General features: G+C 40.1%; 1 protein-coding gene across 8 annotated transcripts in view; it reads left to right on the forward strand.

The window, feature by feature from the left end:
• The window catches only part of SPECC1 (sperm antigen with calponin homology and coiled-coil domains 1), a 286055-nt gene that overhangs the window by 160414 nt on the left and 103673 nt on the right, over positions 1-21968 (forward strand). For 7 of the 8 annotated variants that reach the window (XM_075196912.1, XM_075196915.1, XM_075196914.1 and 4 more), the window contains one exon: positions 14004-15571. The exons of the other annotated variant lie outside the window; for it this stretch is intronic. In XM_075196912.1, the coding sequence (XP_075053013.1) occupies positions 14004-15571 (1568 nt within the window). The remainder of the gene's footprint in view (positions 1-14003; positions 15572-21968) is intronic. 8 annotated transcript variants of the gene reach the window in all.

Below are 21968 nucleotides of genomic sequence, written 5' to 3' on the forward strand. Positions count from 1 at the left end.
GTCTGTGAGGCAGTTATCGCTATCTTCTAGGAAGTCTGAATGACGCATTCTGTGGCAGTTCTGTTAGTATAGGTGTTACAACAGCATTGTATAGGGTAGCACTTGACTGCAGTGCTCAATGTCATGGAATCTTGCACTCTGCACTGTGTATATAAATCACCCTGTCATTCTGTTTACCAAGCTGTTGAGCGGAATTGTTCTATCAAGAAATGCAGTATGCCCATGAAAACCTGTCTGTGGATTTGTTTTGGTAAAAGTATTCATTCCATGCAGCTAAAGCTATTATTTAAACCCTATTCCCAGCCATCCCTTAGGAATGGTTAAATTTGGGGATTCTTTATTTTATTTTTATTTTTTTGTACCTAGCAAAGGAACACATTCCACAGTCAGACATTTTCTTAAAGGGAAAACCTAGCAACAGTGAAGCAAAATAAATATAAGTTTAAACAAAATATTGGGTTTTCCTTACTGCATCTGAACAATGAAGCAATCTCTCCTCCACCCCATTAAACTGCCACAAGGTGTCAACAAAGTAACAATTTTTATTAAGTCTGCTTTTAAAAAAAGTCTCCTTATTCAACACCAAGATTAAAAAGGCACAGATTTGACAGTAAAAGTGTATTCCTGTGTTTACACTGCATAACATAGAATTGTTTTTCCATGGGAATGTCTTTTTATCTGAAATATTCTTGGGTGCATTTCCTGTGAGAATAATAGGTCATTATTACAGTAGACCCTACACTTGCCATCCTCTATGATACAGATTGGAGCCACCTTTTGGATGGATCTGGATGTTTTTTTTTGCAAGACATTCCCTTCAATGCTTTGCATTTAAAGAAGAATCCCAGTTAAAATAGCACTCCAATTGTATATATAGTATTATGTCACTGTGACAGGCTATGAGAATCAGCTTGGAAATGACAATTTCTCTTTGCTTTGTTTCTTTGGACTGCTATTAATGGATAATTCTGTACATTTTCCAGTGTTATGTGACTACTTTGGAAAGCGCCTCTGAGCTCTGTTTTCAATTTGATATCCTCCTCTCCTTCTTCCCTCTCTGCCATCACATGACATACTGAGATCTGTGACCCTGTGGAATCCTTAGAGGGGGTATAGAAAAAGTTATAATAATTTGTAGGATAGGTAAGGAAAGTTCATGCTTCAAAGGTACATGGTTTGCTGTTTTAAAAAAGAAAAAAACTATGAGGGATTGCTGCTTTCGTATAAAATATCTAAATATCGTTTAGAATGGTAAGTGTAATGTTTTTTATTTTAATTTTGTTCAGCTTTAATGGTCCATATGTGTCTTAATATACCACAAACCTGATTAAAACATGCAGGAGCTGTTGTAGTTAATTACTTTACACTACTAGAATGCTACTATATAAGGAGAAATATTGTCTTTAGGAAGACGATCTAAAAGGTATTTAGAGCCGGTATTTTCGGTTCTAGAATATAATCAGTGAGGTAACCTTTGAGTAATAAGGTGTAGTGTGTTTTGTTTTTAGAACTTTGCAAAATGTTAATATTTTTTAAAATGATAATGATTAATAAGCTTCATCTGTTTGATTTTTAGTAACATTCATATTTAAGAATTCTCTTACCATTAATTTATCACTGTGTCTTTCCAATGCTAGTTTGTGAGGTATAAAATTTACTTCAAAACACTCGGATAACGCCCACCTGTCTGTCCTGTTTGTTGTACATAATCTGCCTGTCCATTTTTTCTTTCAAAGTCCCCTCTTTTGAGTTTGATGTATAAATATATTTGGAAGTCAAATTATTTGGTTCCGAAAAGCTCCGTTCAGTTCCTACATTCAATGTAATAGAGCTCCAAACATTTCTAAAATCAAAAGCTTCAGACAAATAAGCCCCTGCCATGATTCACCCAGATCACACCTAGTTTCATCCAAACAATGCCCACAACCTTTGTTTCTCCATAGTAGGGATTGTTGGGAGTCCTGGTACTAGTACTGGTTTTATCTGTCTTTGTGAATGTTGTAATTTTATAGTTTATAGATAATTGAATTAGGGTTCTGACAACCAGTTAGTTCCCTTCCCCTTTAGAGCACCATAGACACTCAAAGCTACATTCCAGGGAGATGACTTCCCTGAGCACACAGAACCACCTACCTGCACCACCAGGGATTAACCTACGCTGCACAAGAACAAGCTACAATAGGGAACACGTAAAGCTTTATACCCAGATAGCCCTAGATATTATGTCTGACCGCCATTTCTGATATCTCGGAGATTGCAGCTTCTGATTGGTTCTCTAACTCACCCCCCCTTCCGCAGAGCAACCCCAAGATGAATGGTGTCCGAGGGTGAATATTTTACCCTTTCTGGGTCGACCCCTTTGATTATTATTATACAGTGACCAGAGTGAGGAGCATTCAGATCATATAGTTTATAAGAAGATTTCTTTTTTTTTTACAAAATGTATTCTGATTTAGAAACCTTATGTAGAAAGAAGTAGAAAGGGAATATGCATATCATAACTAGTATTACCATCAGATTTATTCTGGAGGTCATTTGTAAAGTGCACTGGATATGATGGTGGGGAACCGGAAGAATGAGGTGTTTTTTTTTTTTACTAGAACCAAAGTTTTTTAGATTCTTGTGCAACCTTTTTTTTTTTTTTTTTATTATTATTATTATAATAAATATTTAATGGATTTTTCCCTGTCTAGTTTTACTCCATGGAGGAAAGGAAGTCTGGTCTCTTATTAAACGCTACATTCATCTATTGAGTTTTTCCTATGGTCTCTGTTAGGGTTTACACAACAAGGCCTGGCTTGTTTGTCCAGTAAACGGGTGGTACAGTTTTGGCTTTAATAAAAAAAAAATAGCTGTCCCAATTACGGTATGTATCTGTGCAAAAAATATAAATCCATGTACTGTAATTTGGGTGTGTTGTGAATCATTTACTTATATTTTTTATGTTCAGGACCACCATGAACTTTTATTTTCCAACTAAGGTGTGTTTAATTGGCTGAACTTTAGATTGTAAGATTATTTATGGCTCTGTCTCTAAGAGAAGGCTTTGGACTTTCCCAGGACGTGTGAGAGTATTTTCCAGTGCTGTTACATGAACTTTGGGAGAGCACAACCTTTTTGTTCCAAAATACATAATTATATGATTAATGAGAATAACTAACAAATTGAAGTATAATATATATATTTCATATCTAGTATTTTACAGTTGAACTTTACATTGCAATTACTTTAAATATTTTGTTCTATAGATGAGGACTTTCAACCCCTCGAGGAGTTGAAGGTTTTTTGCACTATTCATACCCGTCCAGTTGGTCCAGTTTTTCTGCTTGCTACAAGATGTGTAAAAGCCTTTCCTATCAGGGTTATTCTAAAAAAGGCCAATGCAAATTAAAAAAGGGTGTATGATAGAATAGCCGTCCCATGTTATATGCTTGTATCCTGGGGATGTGTTTTGAATTTTTTAGAAAACCCCAGCTACTTAATAAAAAAAACTTTATTATTAAATGTATTCAGTACTATATTGACACTATAGTTTGAATGTGACATGGAAAATATAATTTGAGGATAATCATCACCATCATCAGCATTTATTTATATAGCGCCGCTGATTCCGCAGCGCTGCACAGAGAACTCATTCACATCAGTTCCTGCCCCATTGGAGCTTACAGTCTAAATTCCCTAACATATACACACAGACAGAGAGAGAGAGACTAAGGTCAATTTTGATAGCAGCCAATTAACCTACTAGTATGTTTTTGGAGAAGGGTGAGGAAACCGGAGCACCCGGAGGAAACCCACGCAAACACGGGGAGAACATACAAACTCCTCATTGTAACATAATAAAATAATTATAACACAATCATAATAAACAAGGTAAAAGTTATACAGCAGAAAAAACGCAGATGTGGTCCCAGCTTCACAATATTAGAATATATTTTGGGGGAAAAAGAATGTCAGCCCTGACTTAATCAATGGAGTTTGTTGAATCCCAAAAAGTGCACATGCTGTTTTGATGTGTTGAAATGAAAATGTGAAAAGAAGCTGACAAAAGACTAAAACAATGTCTGAGAATAAATACCGTATTTCCCCATGTATAAGACGCACCTTTTTCCCAAACCAAAACCTGGGTGCGTCTGATACAGGGGTAGCGTTACAGGAGCAGCGGGGGGGGGGGGGGGGGGGGGTAATCCAGGAGGAGGGGGACAGGCAGCGTGTCAGCGGGGATCCAGCAGGCGGAGACAGGCAGCGTTTCAGCGGGGATGCAGTAGCCAGCAGGCAGAGTGTCAGCGGGGATCCAGGAGGAGGGGGACAGAGGCACAGTGGCAGCGATTGCAGGGAGAGTGTGCTGCCGGCCATTACACTCTCCCTGCCTTTTTTGACAGCTACGGTAATATTTTTTTCCAAATTTCGGGGCCAAAAGTAAGGTGCGTCTTATACATGGGAGCGCCTTATACATGGGGAAATACGGTAAGTGATAGTTAAGAGACCTGTCAAAAGTATGTTCTTATGCATGACTTCATATCTGTAAAATAATAAATATTTGTGTTTTGTTTTTAAATGCTTTCACTATCAGCATGTGCGTTCATTGTACAACCAATTAAACTGTAGTTGTTTATTGATTGTACTTTCACCGAGGAGTTTACTAAACCTTCTGTACCAACATATTTCTGTGATTTTGATGATCACACTCTCAATTCGTATCTGTATTTCTTATTCCTATTACGCAGCACTAGCAATCAGAAAATGTTTATTCATTCTCATCCCTCCGTGGCCTTTTAGAGGTATAATCTAATTCCCTGCCACTATCACAGAAATACATTGTATATCTTTACTAAGGCACATCCTAAAATCTGGAGAATTATTTAATCTAGCGCTACTCTGACCTCAAAACCTATTTAATCCTTCAACTATGTAATATGTAAAATGTTCTATTCTAGTACTAGAGCTGTCTTGGCTCTGCCAGGTTAGAGACATCAACATGTTTCTTTAATTCTGTGATATATTGCTGTTAGAGTATTGAACATTGAACCACACCTATAATGTGACACATAGCTGTGACTCATTGAGGCTGGATTAATATTGCTTTTTAGACAGGCATTAGGAATGTACCACCGGGTTAACATAGAATTGTTCATTACAGAAACTAAATTGTTTAGCTGCTGCTTACTAAGGAATGGGCTGTGTAGAACATTTACATGAAATAGGCAATTATTATTTATAATGATTATCATACATACTGATCTCAAAATGTAGAGTACGCTACTCTAATCTAATCTCTAAGCTGCATCCAACCAGCAAAAACAGATCTTGTAGAATAATTGGACAGACCTGGTCTAGGGAATAGGATTCTGATGTACTAGGACATTTTACGCTAATGATGGACAACCTAATACATTTCATGGGCCGCGTAGGGTGGACATCTAACCTTCAAGAGAGCCGCACATTACCCAAAGTGATAAATTAAAACAATAGATTTAATAAAAGAAATAGATGCCTAGCTGTAATATATCAACAGGCATTTTAAACAGGTACTACAAGCTATAACAAACAAATTTGACAGTGAAGCAGGAAGGTGATAGGTTCAGAGGCCATCACAGCTCTACAGTAACCAAATGAGTCCATGCATGACTATGCAAAACTGAGCAATACATGTACTATTTCCTGTTTTCCGAAGAGAGAGAGAGTGTCTGTGTTACCCGTAAATTACATTTGTCTGCAAAACTTTGTTGGAGAAATTAGTCTAACCGTCACTGTGATGCAAAAGAAGGCAGTTACTGTGTATAACCATATTCTCTACTTTTAAAGTACTTTGACTATACCATAGAATGGCCTTTATATGATTTAAAATAAAATTCTACACATAGAGTCCAGTGGAAGTTTCCAGGGAAGCAGAGACTCACTGTTGAGCAGATGCTTTGTAGGCAGTAAGAATACTACACTAGATCACTATACAGCATCCAATGGACTCGTACCTGGCAATGCAGAGACTGCGTGAGAGGTTTATTTTCAGTTTGACTGTAGTAACCCTTATTTTCTTTACCACAAATTGTTGAAACAAATGTCACAATAACGCTTGAAATAAAAATTGACAGGAGCTGATCAGAAAATGATGACCAAGGTCATTTGTAATTGCTGACCATGCTGCAGTATTGTGGACAACCGTAGGTGGCTATAAAAGGTTGGATTGTTCTCCTAGGCAGTGTTGGTATTTTTTTCTTATTGGTAATGCTCAGCCATATATTTGGTTTTGTTCCTTGACCCTCACCATTCGCTGTATTATCTTGGTCATTGCACTGACACATAGCCGGGACCTTGCAGATCGCCTTTGGTGCTACTTGGGTCTCTCGGTAGCAGTGGAGATTAGACACAGCGTAAAATTAATTTTTCAAATGGAACTTCCTTTGGTCTCATGGCAGGGAAATGTTACTATGATTGTAGTTGCTTGTCTCAACCAGTTGCGTTCAGTTTTGACAAATCCAAAAAATAATTATCTTAATAGTTTTATTGCAAAAGTTATTGTTTGTTTTAATTTTTATTTCATTGTATTTTGAGAAAGATAAGAGGTTTGAGGTTTTAGCGGTTAAATAGTCTGGAAATAGAACATACATTAGTAATGTAAAATAAGAAGGGATTGATGTATGTGGATGTTAACTCTGTAACAGGCTGAATACTGGAAAGTCCACTTCCAGAACTTCTTTCTCCGCTAGGAGTAAATGTCCGATAATGAATAAAGTCCCTCTGGACATATAGGGCCTGAGTCATTAAGGAGAGCAAGGGTAAAAAAGTAGTACATTTGATCCTGGTCAAACTATTACAATACAAGGGGTGCAAATTGATTCATTATTTTGCACATAAAGAAAATACTAACATTTGTGTCATGTAGCAAACAAGTAATTTATAACTTTATTTTTAAGTAGATCTAGGACATGTCCTACCCCAATTACAAATCTGTCCCACATTTTAAATTGAACCCCCTCCATGCAACATGGTTTTGCCAAGGTGCAAAGTTACTCCTTTCTTTTGCTTTGCTCTCCTTAATGACTCGGGGCCCATAGCCTCCATGTTCCTCTCTGTGTACTGGAGGTCTCGCTCTGCCCATATTCCTGCAATAGAGCTCTATGGATTATAGCTGGGATGTAATGCACTATGCTTTGGATGCAGGGAAAGAAAAGCATAATGCACTGCTAGCTCTCAGCATCAAGTTACTGGGGATTCTCTCTGATTGTTTAATGTATATGCTGTGTCAAGTAGAAGCAGCATTACTACTTAGATCAAAGGGGGTTTCATGAACTGAAGGCACCTGTGACTTCCCTTGATGGAAACCCAGAGATTTCAGTGGAAGAAATTCTGCTGCTTCTTCATTTGCTCTGCTGATTAGTTTGGATGTCTCAGTCCTATAGATGTGGAGAGGTCACTAAGCACCATTATAAGAGGGGAGGTAAATCTTAGTGGAGAAAATTTGTAGATGGGTTTAGAGAGGTTCTTACAGCAGGTCTTTTTCATGATGTGTTTTTTGTTTTTGTTTTAAAGCCCTGTGCCACTAGCCTGCTAATTTTAAGAGCATTTTATTCAAAACTCTGTATATACTGTGGTGTCTCAAGGCCAGGTGTGCTCCAAAGCACATATAGCTGAAGCTTCCCCTATGCATTACAGCATGGCTGCCCTCCCTTCCCCCTATGCATTACAGCATGGCTGCCCTCCCTTCCCCCTATGCATCACAGTATGGCTGCCCCCCCCCCTATACATTACAGCATGGATGTTATTGGTGTGTATTATATTATGTGGTTTTATTTTGTTAATATCACTAGCATTTTTATTTGATATAATTCCTTTAGTATGCATTTAATTCTTATTCTTTACTTCCCCCACTGCTGACATAATGGATTTTACAAAACTTTCTTACTCTAAAAATAAGTTAACAAAAAGTGTACTAACTGCCCTATAATTTGAGTGATTGTGCATGCCAATGTGCAGTTGTGTCCGATGTGACTGGCGCTATCACACAAGAGCATGATGTCTCCTAAGTGATCTGCTACACAGTCTTCTAGATCCCTTTGATAGCCAAGCAGTATGACAGAGTTAACGTATGTAGTAGGTCTCACAGGATCTATTGGAGTAACACAGCGCTTTGTAGCCTAACACTGCATAGTACCACTTCCCTGGTTCTCTCTGAGGGGTGCAGTTCCTAGTATCTGTTCTTAGTGACTGCTATAACATTTTAGTAATATTTATTATAGTTTTTAAAATGCATTAGAATTTTATTATGATTATGTTCAATAGTTAGAGCACATTTCCATGAAAATCTTAAGTCAAATATTGACATCTATGACTACACAATAAAACGTGGTACAGTATATATTGTTTCCTGCACGTCTATTAACCAGCATAGTGCTATAGGAGTTAAAACATTGAGGAGCTTTTTTGTATTTACCTAGAATAAATAAAAGTGTTGCTGAGTCATTATTTCATGTTTGATTTGCTGTCTGCAGTTGATCGGTGCAGAGTAATTCAGTTTGGCCTCTGCAATATTACATTCACTATAACTACACCCTTTGTAGAATATGAAGAATTGCTGACTTGACAGGGAACTGCTCTTCCATTCAGTCTTTGTAGCATCGGGGGACCACGCTTGTCAAAGTCTGGTCATCAGAGAAAGCAAAAGGAAAACCTGCTTAACAAAAGGCTGGGTAATCTGGGGATCTGAGCAGTGCAGAAAAATGAAATGATTAAGTCTGCACAAAAAAAACTATAGCGATCTACATCTTAAAAGCCTCTCCAGCTAATCTTACATTGGCAAAAAGACCTGATATTACCAAGTCCAATTCATGTGAATGACAAGTAAATCTGGAAATCTGGCCAGCAGGAGACATGTCTACCTGTGCGTATTCACCTGCTGATCGCACTGTCAAAAGCCCAAATCTGTCCAATTTGGTAACCCTGGTGTGTGGCCAAACTGGAAGTGGACTTTGTTTGACTTTGTAAAGATGCTGCCATATATTGTGTTACAGACAAGAGTTTACTTCTTACAATCTTTCAGCTAATTTGTTTTGTATTTAAAATGACCGTATTGAAGACTGTTAATGTCTGTCTGTATAGTTAAAATCTATGTTCGTAAATGCATTGTAAGTACTTAAACACAGGCCTCCAGGTATAAGCTGCGGAGCTGTCCATTACAGAATTTGTTAGAGGTGTTAGATGGGTGTCCCGATTGATAAATTATTTATTTGGGACTTGCTATATTAGCTGTGTCTACTGGTTATCTGGAAAACAGCTGTCCCCTGGTGTTAAACTGGAAGAGAAAGTAAGAATAGACCCAGCAGACTACTTACATCACTAAGAACAGCTGATGTTAATGGCTGAGGATTCCAGATCCGGTGACAGCAAACAGCATGTACATAGGAACTCGTTCCACCACCTCCCTTATTTACAAGGAAGTGCCTACTGTCCCAGAATGTGTATTCATTCTACAAGCATTGCATCCCCAATGTAAAAATAGCTTTATATGACTATTAAACCTAACATATCAGTTGATCCAATATAAGGACAGCATTCACTTAGATGTAGATGTGTTCTCGGGTCTCATACTATGACAGAAAACCAAGGAGCCTTGACATTGTGTATGCTTTTAATAAGACAAATGCATACAGTTGTCCGCTGTAATATTTTATTTATGGTATAATTCACTCCCTACTGCATGTTATTGTGATATTAAAAGTTACCAAGGAGTTATTGACCTGTGGCCTCATACTATTATATGGTCCCAATGTTTTTACACAGGTTGCAGCATTGACTTCTAATATCTATAAATACTGTAGGAACATATTGTTACTTGTAATAAATATTTTCCTAATGAAGACTGAAGTGATGACATGGGAACTCAAGTTGGTTAACAACGACCAAACCTCTTGTATGTCATGTTAAGGTTTTTCCATTTTATTTTTTGCTCTAACCAAATTTTTGAGTACAGTGTAAGTTCCTTGTAGTGGCCATCCGTAGATTTCCAATAAATTAATGTTGTATTATTGGTTTAATTTTCCTATGAATTTCCATGATTAATCTTTCCAATTATCTGAAAATGGTTCACTTCATCATCATCACCATTTATTCTGAAGCATATTTCTTTCTCTATAGTTATGACTCATCATAGAGATAGATTGAAATGATTAGTGCACTCTGTTTGGGTTGAATGGACTGATGAACCTCATGCAAGTGGTTCCTGTTTTTTCACGGTGAATACATATACATCATTTTGACATTAATGCCTTAATCTCAAAAAGTGAAAGTGCCCCTGTCACTATGAATTAACTGTGTTGCAGTATATAAAAGAACCACATACAGATAGAGCACATTTGTTTAGAATATTGTTTAAAAAAAAGAACACACTATATTTCCTCTGTCAACTCGCATGCGGAATTTATGTTGCACGTCTTATTGGACCCAGAGCACTGCATGGGTCTCTTGGTCGTTTATGAGAAAATAAAAACGAGTGCTACGTCAGTTTATGTAGCATGCTTTCTGATTGTTCTAGACATAATTATTTTGAATGGCCTAATGTTGACTAGAGTTGATCATATGGTAAACACCAGCTTGTTTTTGTTTCTCCTGTGGTCAGCCAAATAGTGTCTTGCTTTAGACCAAGCCAGATCTGTCCAATCTCCACCCAACCGCTTTCTGTCCTATTTGGGGTCTGATGATCTGGAAAATTCTGCCGAAATCAAGAGTATTGTGAAGTAGAAGCTGCACAGTACTGTACTGTGGGCCCAGATTGTGGCAGAGAGCTATATATATTATCATCTATTTATATAGCGCCAATAATTCACACCAGCACAAAGCAGTATCTTTCTCCTTTCTTGACACCTGAAAACTACCTGTTGCCTGGATGGACCAGATTGTATTTGAATCCTGCCTGCACAGAGCGAACAGCTGCAGAGAAGGTAACACAGAATGAAGTAGTAGGGGATAGTCCAGAGAATCCTAACACCGCACAGGAGCATCTTTTGTCCGGAGCAACAAGACTAAACTGGATTACTTCAAAGGAGGCCAGGAAGTGTTGTATCATCTAAATCAGGCCTGTCCAACCTGCGGCCCTCCAGATGTTGTGAAACTACAAGCCCCAGCATGCTTTGCCAGTAGACAACCTGTTGATAGCTGGAAGGGCATACTGGGACTTGTAGTTTCACAACATCTGGAGGGCCGCAGGTTGGACAGGCCTGATCTAAATGAAAGCTTATTGATACCATATTGTATTGGAAAATATGTACATTTGGCCTAATAGACTTAAATGAGGACGCTTGTTTGAAAGTGGAACATATCCTTTTATCTTTGTTTTCAACACCGTCATTTGAGCAAATCTTAACACAACTGTAGTATTTTGTGGAGAGGACCATTTTCTTTTTGTTTGCTTGAGATTAATGCCCCTTGACATGACATTAGAAAATTAAGGAAATGCCCATGACTTCCTCCTGTATCCTCACTAAAATTGACATTACCCTTGTTTTCTAAATGTAAAGCATACCTATTCCTGTGTAAAAACCAAATAACGGGATGTAATGAACTACAGGTCCTGTATGTGCCGCTCTATTGCCTTTTATTAGTGGATGTGTACAAAATCAGAGATACTGCTTGGAAACGGTCTTAAGAAAGCATGACAGGGAATAATAGTGCTGTCATTGTGGCAGACTGCAGGAACATTTGTCTCCTTAGTGACCCAATCTTCTGTGATTTAATAATGGCTTAATTGCTGGTGTATTTTATCCTCTTCTCTGCCTCTCAGCCTGGAATTCTCCAGCTGTGGACATCTAACTCTTTGACCTGCCTGAGTGGGCTGCCGGCTCTGTAGTCAGAATGTCCTTTGCCATCTTCCCTTTCTATAAACACTACTTGCTTTGTTTTTTAGCCTACCGGGTTTTAACCCAAAACAGAGCTCTCACTGTGTACAGTTTTTTTGGATGCAAGTTTTCTTTCTAATACAGTGGGTTTTATTCAGCTTTTATCACTGTCCTTCTGTCGTCGCTTTTATGTTTTTCTAACTGTGAAGGTTTAATTTGAAGTTAAAATGGAATGTTCCTTTTTTATATTTCAATAAAGTTTTTGTTTTTTTTTTGTTTTTTTTTGTTTTAATCTTTCTCTTCAAAAAAACCCACTTGAAAATTTTCAGCCCTAATAATGTCTCCTTTGAATGCTTCATAATGGCAAAGCAGATAGGTGTTATTGTGTTGCTGGCACATGAGTCCTGGATATGAAAGGAATGATTAATATGTTAAATACTTTTTTTGTAGCATTTATAGATTCTCATTTTAATTCGGGACAGAGCTCTATTCACCAAGTCCTCTCTGAATAGAAAACAATTAAATCCTTTGGGAAGTGCCATTAATTAACATTTAAGTACAGTGGATTAAAGATGAAATAGGGGTTAAGTGACACTTTAATTATTTTATTAAGTAATGTCGATAAGATCTAGGAATTGATATATCATAGTTTACATAGTTTATATCATAATCATAGTTATGAATGGATCCTAATTTGCATAATTAAAGTGATTAATTATTTAATGTTTTCTCATTTAAATGGCCAATAAGTCATTCATATCCTATTCATTTTCATGACAACCCTCTGACTTAATGCTTTATCGACTGAGTAGTATCCAATGCTGTGCTCTGAATACGAAGTAAGTTTCTTACACTTGTTTGTGCTTGTCTGTGTAAGGATAGGGTTTATCTGTTCAGAATGTGAAGCAAAATGTTCTGAATATCCCACGTTTTCAGACATAAGTGAATGCTTGATAAACCTTAACGGACATAACTGGGTGTTTGAGAGTAAAGAGGGTAGGGTCTAGTTTCCAGTGTAGCGAATAACATCCTGTTCTTTTAGTGCACCTGAATATACTGGTATTATTTAATATTCCTTGGATTCTCATGAAAGGCAGGGTTGGGTGATGGGAATTTAGAAAACTGTTGCTTTTGTTGTTTTTTTTTGTTTGTTAAACAAGCATTTGTTATGTTTACGTGCAGCACAGTGCTAAAGCTGCAATCTTGTGGAAAAAATGAAGAACCTAAATCACTGTGGTCTACTGTAAAAAGATGCTTGGTGGACATCTTTTTCCCTTCAAGGTGCTACTAATGATGTACGGATTGCTAAGCGTTATGTTATTACCATGGCAACCACTGTGAAATGACGTATAATGTAGTGAGCATAAATACTTTGGAATGCCCCTTTTGTCAGCATACTTGTTTACATCAAGCCCACCCACACACACCCACACCCACCCACCCACACCCACCCACCCACACACACACACACACACACACACACACACACCTTCTTCTTCCATCCTGTACCTGGAGGGCGGGCTGTAGAGATCAGGTGACTCTCCTCAGGAACTAGCTAGAGTGATGCAACACAAATGTGTTCCAGCTGAGAGACTCTGCAGCAAAATCAGCCTGCCCTACAGAGATTTTGCAAAGGAGACTGTGGACATCCAAGACAATCGTACAAAAATCAATTTCATGTTATTAAAGTTCAAAACTTGCGGTTTGAAAAAACTGTGGCTTTAATGTTTCTTGGGGACATAGTGCAAATTATGGTATGAATACAAATAAAAACAAAAAAAATCTAAAAAAGCATGAAACCTTTTAATGTGCACAGTACTACAAAGAGCACAGAACCATGCTGTGTGGGCAGCTTTTCATAATCTAATTGTTTAATTGCAGCTCATGATGTTTCTTTAATGTCACAATATGAAAAAATGTTTATTTCTTTTCATCTGTCAGGAATATTGTTCTATTGAATTGATTATGCAATATGTATTAATGATCTTGTACATTTCATTCAGTGACGGACTTATGTTACTGTTCTAGTTAAAATAGGTACAAGGTTTTTTCATTGCAAATTAGAATTATTTGTGAACAGTACAAAATAGAACAAGGAATCTAATGTCATGCTTCTGTATGAATTACATAGATGTATCCATTTGCTTAACATCACTACTTTCTTGTTTTGTTTAGGGGCGGTGTCCACAGCAAGGCGGACTGGTATACCGGCCCCCCGAGATCTGCCCACTCAGCTTGCAAGAGACAGAACAGCTTTGCGTGGTCAAACCACTACACCTAAGAAAACAGTACCAAGCCCTTCATCACCCAGCACTTCTACACCCGCTAAGAATATACGTGCACCTCCAAAACCTAAGCAGGAAAATGAATCCAGCAACAAGTCTTTTTTGGAATTGCAGGTTAAGGAGCTCTTGGCTGAAGCAAAGACAAAAGATTTTGAAATTAGCAAACTCCAGGGTGAGCTGCAGAAATGCAAAGACCTGTGTCCTAGTCCTGAGATCCTGAACTTACTGGACACATCCGCAGAGATGCCTTTTCTGCAGTGTAGTGACCCTGAATTATTATTAAAGACTCTGCAGGAGAAGAACGTGGTTTTCCAACAGGAGCTCTTTACGCTCCGTAAAGAAAACAAAGACCTCAAGGAGAAACTGTATTGCTTAGAGCAGTCCCCTCTCTCGGACACTATAACCAGCAATGGTACGGATAGCAGCCTAGTATCTCCCTCCACACAAGGAACAAATACTGGGAGTAAGTTGAAGAGCCCATTGGTTGGTGGTTCTGATATTTGTCAGCTGCCAGGAGGTGAAAGTGGTTTGAAGATATCAGGTTCTTCAAGCAGTGATGTCACAAAAGCCTCCTTTTCACCTGACTCTGACTTTGAGCATATAGCTGATGTCCCGTCTAGACCAGGATCATCTGGAAGTATCCCATGCCAAGGCTCCAAATGTTCAACAAGCGGTAGTTCTCCAAATAACGTAAGTGACCTTTCTGTAGCCTCATTGACTGAAAGGATACACAAGATGGAAGAAAACCAGCACAGTACTGCGGAGGAACTCCAGGCGACATTGCAAGAGCTCTCTGATCAGAACCTCATGGTGCAGGAGCTAACGTTTGAAAGCGAGAAGCTTGTGGAAGAGAAAGTTTTCCTGGAAAGTTCCTTACAGCAGCAAAGACAGAGAGCAGAACAGCTCAGTCAAGAAAATGAGAAATTGATGGGCCTCCTGCAAGAAAAGGCAAAGGCAGAGGAAACTCAGGTCCAAAACAAGCTAGCAGAGGTGGAGAAGAAATATGCAGAACTTCTTGAAAAATCGCAGTTTGAAAGGGAAAAGTTGCTCAATATTCAGCAGCAATTAACAAGTAGCCTGAGAAGCCTCGAGAAAGAACACCAGGAGGCTCAGGTGATGACCAAAAGACAAAAAGATGAAATTGGCAAACTACAAAGTCTCCTGGACACTGAGAGGAAAGAGAAAACACTCATAGCAAAGAGCTTGGAGGATCAGAAAGTCACAGTCGAAGGTCTGAAAATTGAAAGCAGCTTACTGAAAGCTCAACTGGACGGTGAGCGTCAGAAAGCGGCTGAAATTACAGCGGTGGGAAACAGCCCTGAGAACTGCGAGGTTCAAGAGATGCTGAAGTCTACTCACATGGAGAAAGAAAATCTGGAGCTGACCTGTTCGGACCTTCGGCAAGAGCTCCTGAGAGCCAACAGTGAAGTAAAACAACTACAGTGTCTGCTGGCTAAGGTCAGAACGTATTATCATCTGTATTTAGTAGTTTGTAGCCTGCACTGATTGTTAAGCATTCACATTGAGGTGTCTGTTTAGAGTGTACCAGGTCCCACAAATGAACAGTTGATTCAACGTTACATAAAAAATGATCCCTCTTGTTATGTTATCAATGTATTTTCTAATTATATTTTTAATTAATTACTAACAAAGCAATTAGAAACTAGTCAGATTCTCATGTCTGCTCCATAATAATTAGTAGCAGAAAGAGAGAGCTGGTGATGCCACTATATAGGTCATTGATGGGATATTGCATTCAGTTCTGGAGGCCAAATTGCTACAGATTGAATGAATGTTTTAGCTATGCACCCATAAGGTTGAACGAACATTTCATATTTATGGTGCTTTCTTTTGAATTAGCATGGTGTAATTTTCATTGTACTATAGAGATGTCTGGCACTACAGAGCCATTTGTATGGCTCAAATAATGTCAACCTCAGTGGCATTATTTCTCAGACAAAATAGTCAAAAGTATTGGTTATCCAGCTTAATATTTAATTTACTCAGTACTCCCCGTGTGGGTCCACCACTAGGATCCCTTATATTTACTGTGCTTAGCAAAGTCCCTGGTACAAGAACATGTTATGCCTAACAAGCCGTAGTTGTACGTAATAAGAGCTAGGTTGTATACCATGGCACACACCCAAAATTGTACTTGTTGCAAGTTATATGGCTATTATAAATCCCATAAAGGTAGATGTATCTGAAATATGGAATCTTCTTCCCTCGAGCGCCACACATATTGAATCTTGTAATATTCATCCTGTCTGTAATTGGTTCTGGAAAATGCTCACACACTAACCAAACACCAGAGAAACGGGGCCAAGGACCACTCACGTAAAGTACATTCTTTTATTTTAATAAGAATCACAGGTTCAAAAGCTGTACATTACCGAGTTCTGTGCGGCGTTACCTCCCACAGCGTATTCTACCGTACATAGAGCTATGTGCTGCGTTACCTCCCACAGCGTATTCTGCCGTACATAGAGCTATGTGCTGCGTTACCTCCCACAGCGTATTCTGCCGTACATAGAGCTATGTGCTGCGTTACCTCCCACAGCGTATTCTGCCGTACATAGAGCTATGTGCTGCGTTACCTCCCACAGCGTATTCTGTCGTACATAGAGCTATGTGCTGCGTTACCTCCCACAGCGTATTCTGCCGTACATAGAGCTATGTGCGGCGTTACCTCCCACAGCGTATTCTACCGTACATAGAGCTATGTGCTGCGTTACCTCCCACAGCGTATTCTGCCGTACATAGAGCTATGTGCTGCGTTACCTCCCACAGCGTATTCTGCCGTACATAGAGCTATGTGCTGCGTTACCTCCCACAGCGTATTCTGCCGTACATAGAGCTATGTGCTGCGTTACCTCCCACAGCGTATTCTGTCGTACATAGAGCTATGTGCTGCGTTACCTCCCACAGCGTATTCTGCCGTACATAGAGCTATGTGCTGCGTTACCTCCCACAGCGTATTCTGCCGTACATAGAGCTATGTGCTGCGTTACCTCCTACAGCGTATTCTGCCGTACATAGAGCTCTGTGCGGCGTTACCTCCCACAGCGTATTCTGCCGTACATAGAGCTATGTGCTGCGTTACCTCCCACAGCGTATTCTGCCGTACATAGAGTTCTGTGTGGCGTTACCTCCTACAGTGTATTCTGCCGTACATAGAGCTATGTGCTGCGTTACCTCCTACAGCGTATTCTGCCATACATAGAGCTCTGTGCTGCGTTACCTCCCACAGCGTGTTCTGCCGTACATAGAGCTCTGTGCTGCGTTACCTCCCACAGCGTGTTCTGCCGTACATAGAGCTATGTGCTGCGTTACCTCCCACAGCGTATTCTGCCGTACATAGAGCTATGTGCTGCGTTACCTCCCACAGTGTATTCTGCCGTACATAGAGCTATGTGCTGCGTTACCTCCCACAGCGTATTCTGCCGTACATAGAGTTCTGTGTGGCGTTGCCTCCTACAGTGTATTCTGCCGTACATAGAGCTATGTGCTGCGTTACCTCCTACAGCGTATTCTGCCGTACATAGAGCTCTGTGCTGCGTTACCTCCCACAGCGTATTCTGCCGTACATAGAGTTCTGTGCTGCGTTACCTCCCACAGCGTATTCTGCCGTACATAGAGTTCTGTGCTGCGTTACCTCCCACAGCGTATTCTGCCGTACATAGAGTTCTGTGTGGCGTTACCTCCTACAGTGTATTCTGCCGTACATAGAGTTCTGTGTGGCGTTACCTCCTACAGTGTATTCTGCCGTACATAGAGCTATGTGCTGCGTTACCTCCTACAGCGTATTCTGCCGTACATAGAGCTATGTGCTGCGTTACCTCCCACAGCGTATTCTGCCGTACATAGAGCTATGTGCTGCGTTACCTCCCACAGCGTATTCTGCCGTACATAGAGCTATGTGCTGCGTTACCTCCCACAGCGTATTCTGCCGTACATAGAGCTATGTGCTGCGTTACCTCCCACAGCGTATTCTGCCGTACATAGAGCTCTGTGCTGCGTTACCTCCCACAGCGTGTTCTGCCGTACATAGAGTTCTGTGTGGCGTTATTTCCTACAGTGTATTCTGCCGTACATAGAGTTCTGTGTGGCGTTACCTCCTACAGCGTATTCTGCCGTACATAGAGCTATGTGCTGCGTTACCTCCCACAGCGTATTCTGCCGTACATAGAGCTATGTGCTGCGTTACCTCCCACAGCGTATTCTGCCGTACATAGAGCTCTGTGCTGCGTTACCTCCCACAGCGTGTTCTGCCGTACATAGAGTTCTGTGCTGCGTTACCTCCCACAGCGTATTCTGCCGTACATAGAGTTCTGTGTGGCGTTACCTCCCACAGCGTATTCTGCCGTACATAGAGCTATGTGCTGCGTTACCTCCTACAGTGTATTCTGCCGTACATAGAGTTCTGTGTGGCGTTACCTCCCACAGCGTATTCTGCTGTACATAGAGCTATGTGCTGCGTTACCTCCCACAGCGTGTTCTGCCGTACATAGAGCTATGTGCTGCGTTACCTCCTACAGTGTATTCTGCCGTACATAGAGTTCTCACCCAATAGAGTTCTCACCCAGATGTGGATGTAACGCTGATGGTTTCACTCTCCTCTCTGATGGGACTTGTTCTGGCCAGATAAGCGATTATATGTTGTTTGTACAGCTAAAGTGTGTTTAAGTAGACGACGGTCTGCTTTAAAATGCTTCTGTCACCTACTTACAAAGGAGGCAGACATTTTATTATCTGAAACCATTATTCATGAGGATGCCATCTATCAATCCCGTGCAAACTAGTGACATCACTGAAGCATTCTGGGAATCCTTCGTTAGTGGTCACTAGTTGCTGATGAATTGATGAGCTGAATATTGGATCAGCCTATAAAATGGCTGCCTCCATGGTGGGACACTTTAAGCTACAGTTGTTCCTTTTCCCTTCTGATGTGGTGGTGTTATGCACCGTAGCAGTAAATGGAGCCATATGTACAAGTTTCTGAAGACGTGCCCTACCCTCACATAACATGGAACATAACATTTAGGAAGGTTGTAAAACGTATAAGGGAGTTAAATCCACACTACTGCTGAATATTTGGGTTTGGCTTTGCATTATTTGATTTTGTAGTCCAGGTGCTCGGACTGGGGTTGTTCTGGTTCCGGACATGAAATCGATGTGTGCGGCATGGCCGTGATTTGTGCTTTTAATCAGCGTCCCAGGGGTCAGGTCACTCTGTGCTGCGGATGAGGATGGGGGAGGAATGGAGGAAGTGGTAGGCAGCTGGCTTTGGTTGACTTGAACATCAATGCCAAACAGCACCCCCTGATGTTAAAGGGTCAGGGAGCTCCAGATGTGTCTTGAATTTTATGAAGTGAGTGGAATACAGTAGAATCATTTGCCTCATGTAGTGGAGTCTTGTGGGAAATGGCAGAATTATTCAATATTGAGATTTAATGGGAACCTGCTGTATGGTTTGAAATAAACCTTTTTTTTTTTTTAATTCATGATTCAAGTCCAAGTCCTTCCCTGCAGAAATCTACAGTCAGATCTGGAATTGGAATATTCATCCTAGGCAGTATATTACAATTGTAAAACAAAATCTATGATATAATTAGAACAGCTGGAGAGGGGAGGGGTCATCTGTCCTAACAAAGTCCTAAAGTCCTTAAAAATATATCAAACTATAGCTGTGGTTACATAATGTTGTAATATATCTGTTACTGATTTATTCATTTTTGCCTTGCTCTTGTGCATTGTGTGTACATGTGTTCACTGTAGGGAGTGAAGAGCAGAATATTGCACAACTGCGCTTTACATGCATTCAGCCTGTGCTGGAATAATACATAATGCATACCCATGTTTTCCTGTAGAGTAACTCTCTTATTGTAAGGAATATCTTTTTTTTTTTGCTGTGTTTTAAAGCTGAATTCCTGTTTAATGTTAATTACCTGTATAAAATGAATTTCATATTACACTAAAAGCATCACCTGGCTGTTATTGTTCGCCAGTTACAGCTGCTGTTTTTGCTGGAACTGCCAGTGACGCGGTGGGAGGCGCTCAACTCAAAATGATGGACTGCAGTCTGATTTACTATAGAGGAAGTTATTTATTTAACCACTCAGCTGTAGGTTCTGAATTCTAATCAAACAATTTGTGTTTGTGGACTGATGCTCTGATAAATTATACTGTTCCCACAAAGACAATGCCCGGCTTTCACTGTTGAGCTGACGCCAAATCTCTGATAACTTTACAATGCCGAGACCTAAATTTCTAGTTTCTAGTGTTTATAAACTGCATACCCCTGATCTCTGGTGGTCCTATAAGGCAGACCCCAAATGTCTGATGACATTACAATGCAGACACCAGATCTCTGGTGGTGACGTAGTTTAGACTCCAATAATGTACTGATGCTGCAGTTCTGATGTATTCCTCTGGGGCACGCTGGAGAGGAAGTGCTGGGAAGATATCGCACCTATGGCTGCTCCCAGGGCTCTGATCGGTGAATGGCCAGAGCTATGCACCAGAGTGCTGGATATCCACTATACGGCTGCCTGTCCCTTGAATGGTGGATAGTGCTGGTTATTCAACAGCAGATCGGGGCCAACTAGTGGGGATCCAGTACTTTTATTGGTTCTGGCAGCTGTCTGGCTGTTATCTCACGTTCTGATTGCTGGATGGCACCAGCCATTCACTAATTGAGGTACTGGAATTATCTAGTGGGTACCCAGCACTTCTATTGGTGAACGGCCAGAGTACTGGTTGCTGTCTGGCAGGTATCTCGCATTCTGATTGCTGGATAGCACCAGCCATTCACTAATCAGGGTACTGGAATTATCTAGTGAGTATCCAGCATTCTTGATTGGTGTTGGAGGCTGAGGTTTGGCACACAACTGTTTGTGACCGAGTCTGCCATCCAGCAGGACCTGGGTTGTTAGACCCTTGTTGTAAACAGTATAAGCGTTAAATAAATCACATCAATAATTGGGATGAGTCCAGGATAAGCTTGATGTGTTTTTTTCATTCAAACGTTAAATGTTTCCTTTATGTGACAATCCTATTTGAGTCTGGCACTTGTTATTACATGGTGATCCTGCTCTGATGAATATTTATTGCTGAATGATGTAACGCACTAACCCCTAGGCTCTAGATATTTGAGTCTGTTCCATATATGCTCATGGACACACCTTTGTTGATGTGGTAAATCTCTGAACCCAGAGGTATTGTTAATCTTCTCATACAATGAGATCCTGTTCTGCGCTCACACAACCTTTGTGGCCTATGAATTTAGGAGTAATTCATTCGTTACTAGGTCAGACAGCCATTTGTTTCCCCTAACCTGGACAGACATTTGTTATAGAACAGGACCAGAACTTGCATGTGAGACAAATGTACAGGGAAGATTCTGATATCGCTGTAATGTAGTCCTCTCATTATCTGTGACCTGCTTTCATAGAGCAGCTATTTAGTGTATAATAGTCATATATGATTAAATGTTGCAGTTTGTTCATAATGAATCCCCTCCCCCCCCTCGTAACACCACAAAAATTTGTTTTCAAATGCAAAATTAAGCTTCTCTTCTAGTTGTATGTAAATGTGTGTTGGTTTTTTAAATTTCCATGACATCTGTTCAATCTGCTTCCTCAAACTTTTCAACACCATTACAGTGAAACTAGTTTCTGTCATGTACTTGTGTTTCTTTATTGTGCGTTTCTCACGAACGGCCTTCTGTAGAGTCAGATGTAAGTCTGAAACAAGCGCAAATGTGCTTTCTGTGCATGCACAGTAATAAGCAGTCTGTCTCAGTTTGTGTGCTGATAGGTGCAACAAGGAGACACGTCTATCTACATGTAGAGCG

Source organism: Mixophyes fleayi, chromosome 2, assembly GCF_038048845.1.
Source record: "Mixophyes fleayi isolate aMixFle1 chromosome 2, aMixFle1.hap1, whole genome shotgun sequence".
Classification (NCBI taxonomy): domain Eukaryota; kingdom Metazoa; phylum Chordata; class Amphibia; order Anura; family Limnodynastidae; genus Mixophyes; species Mixophyes fleayi.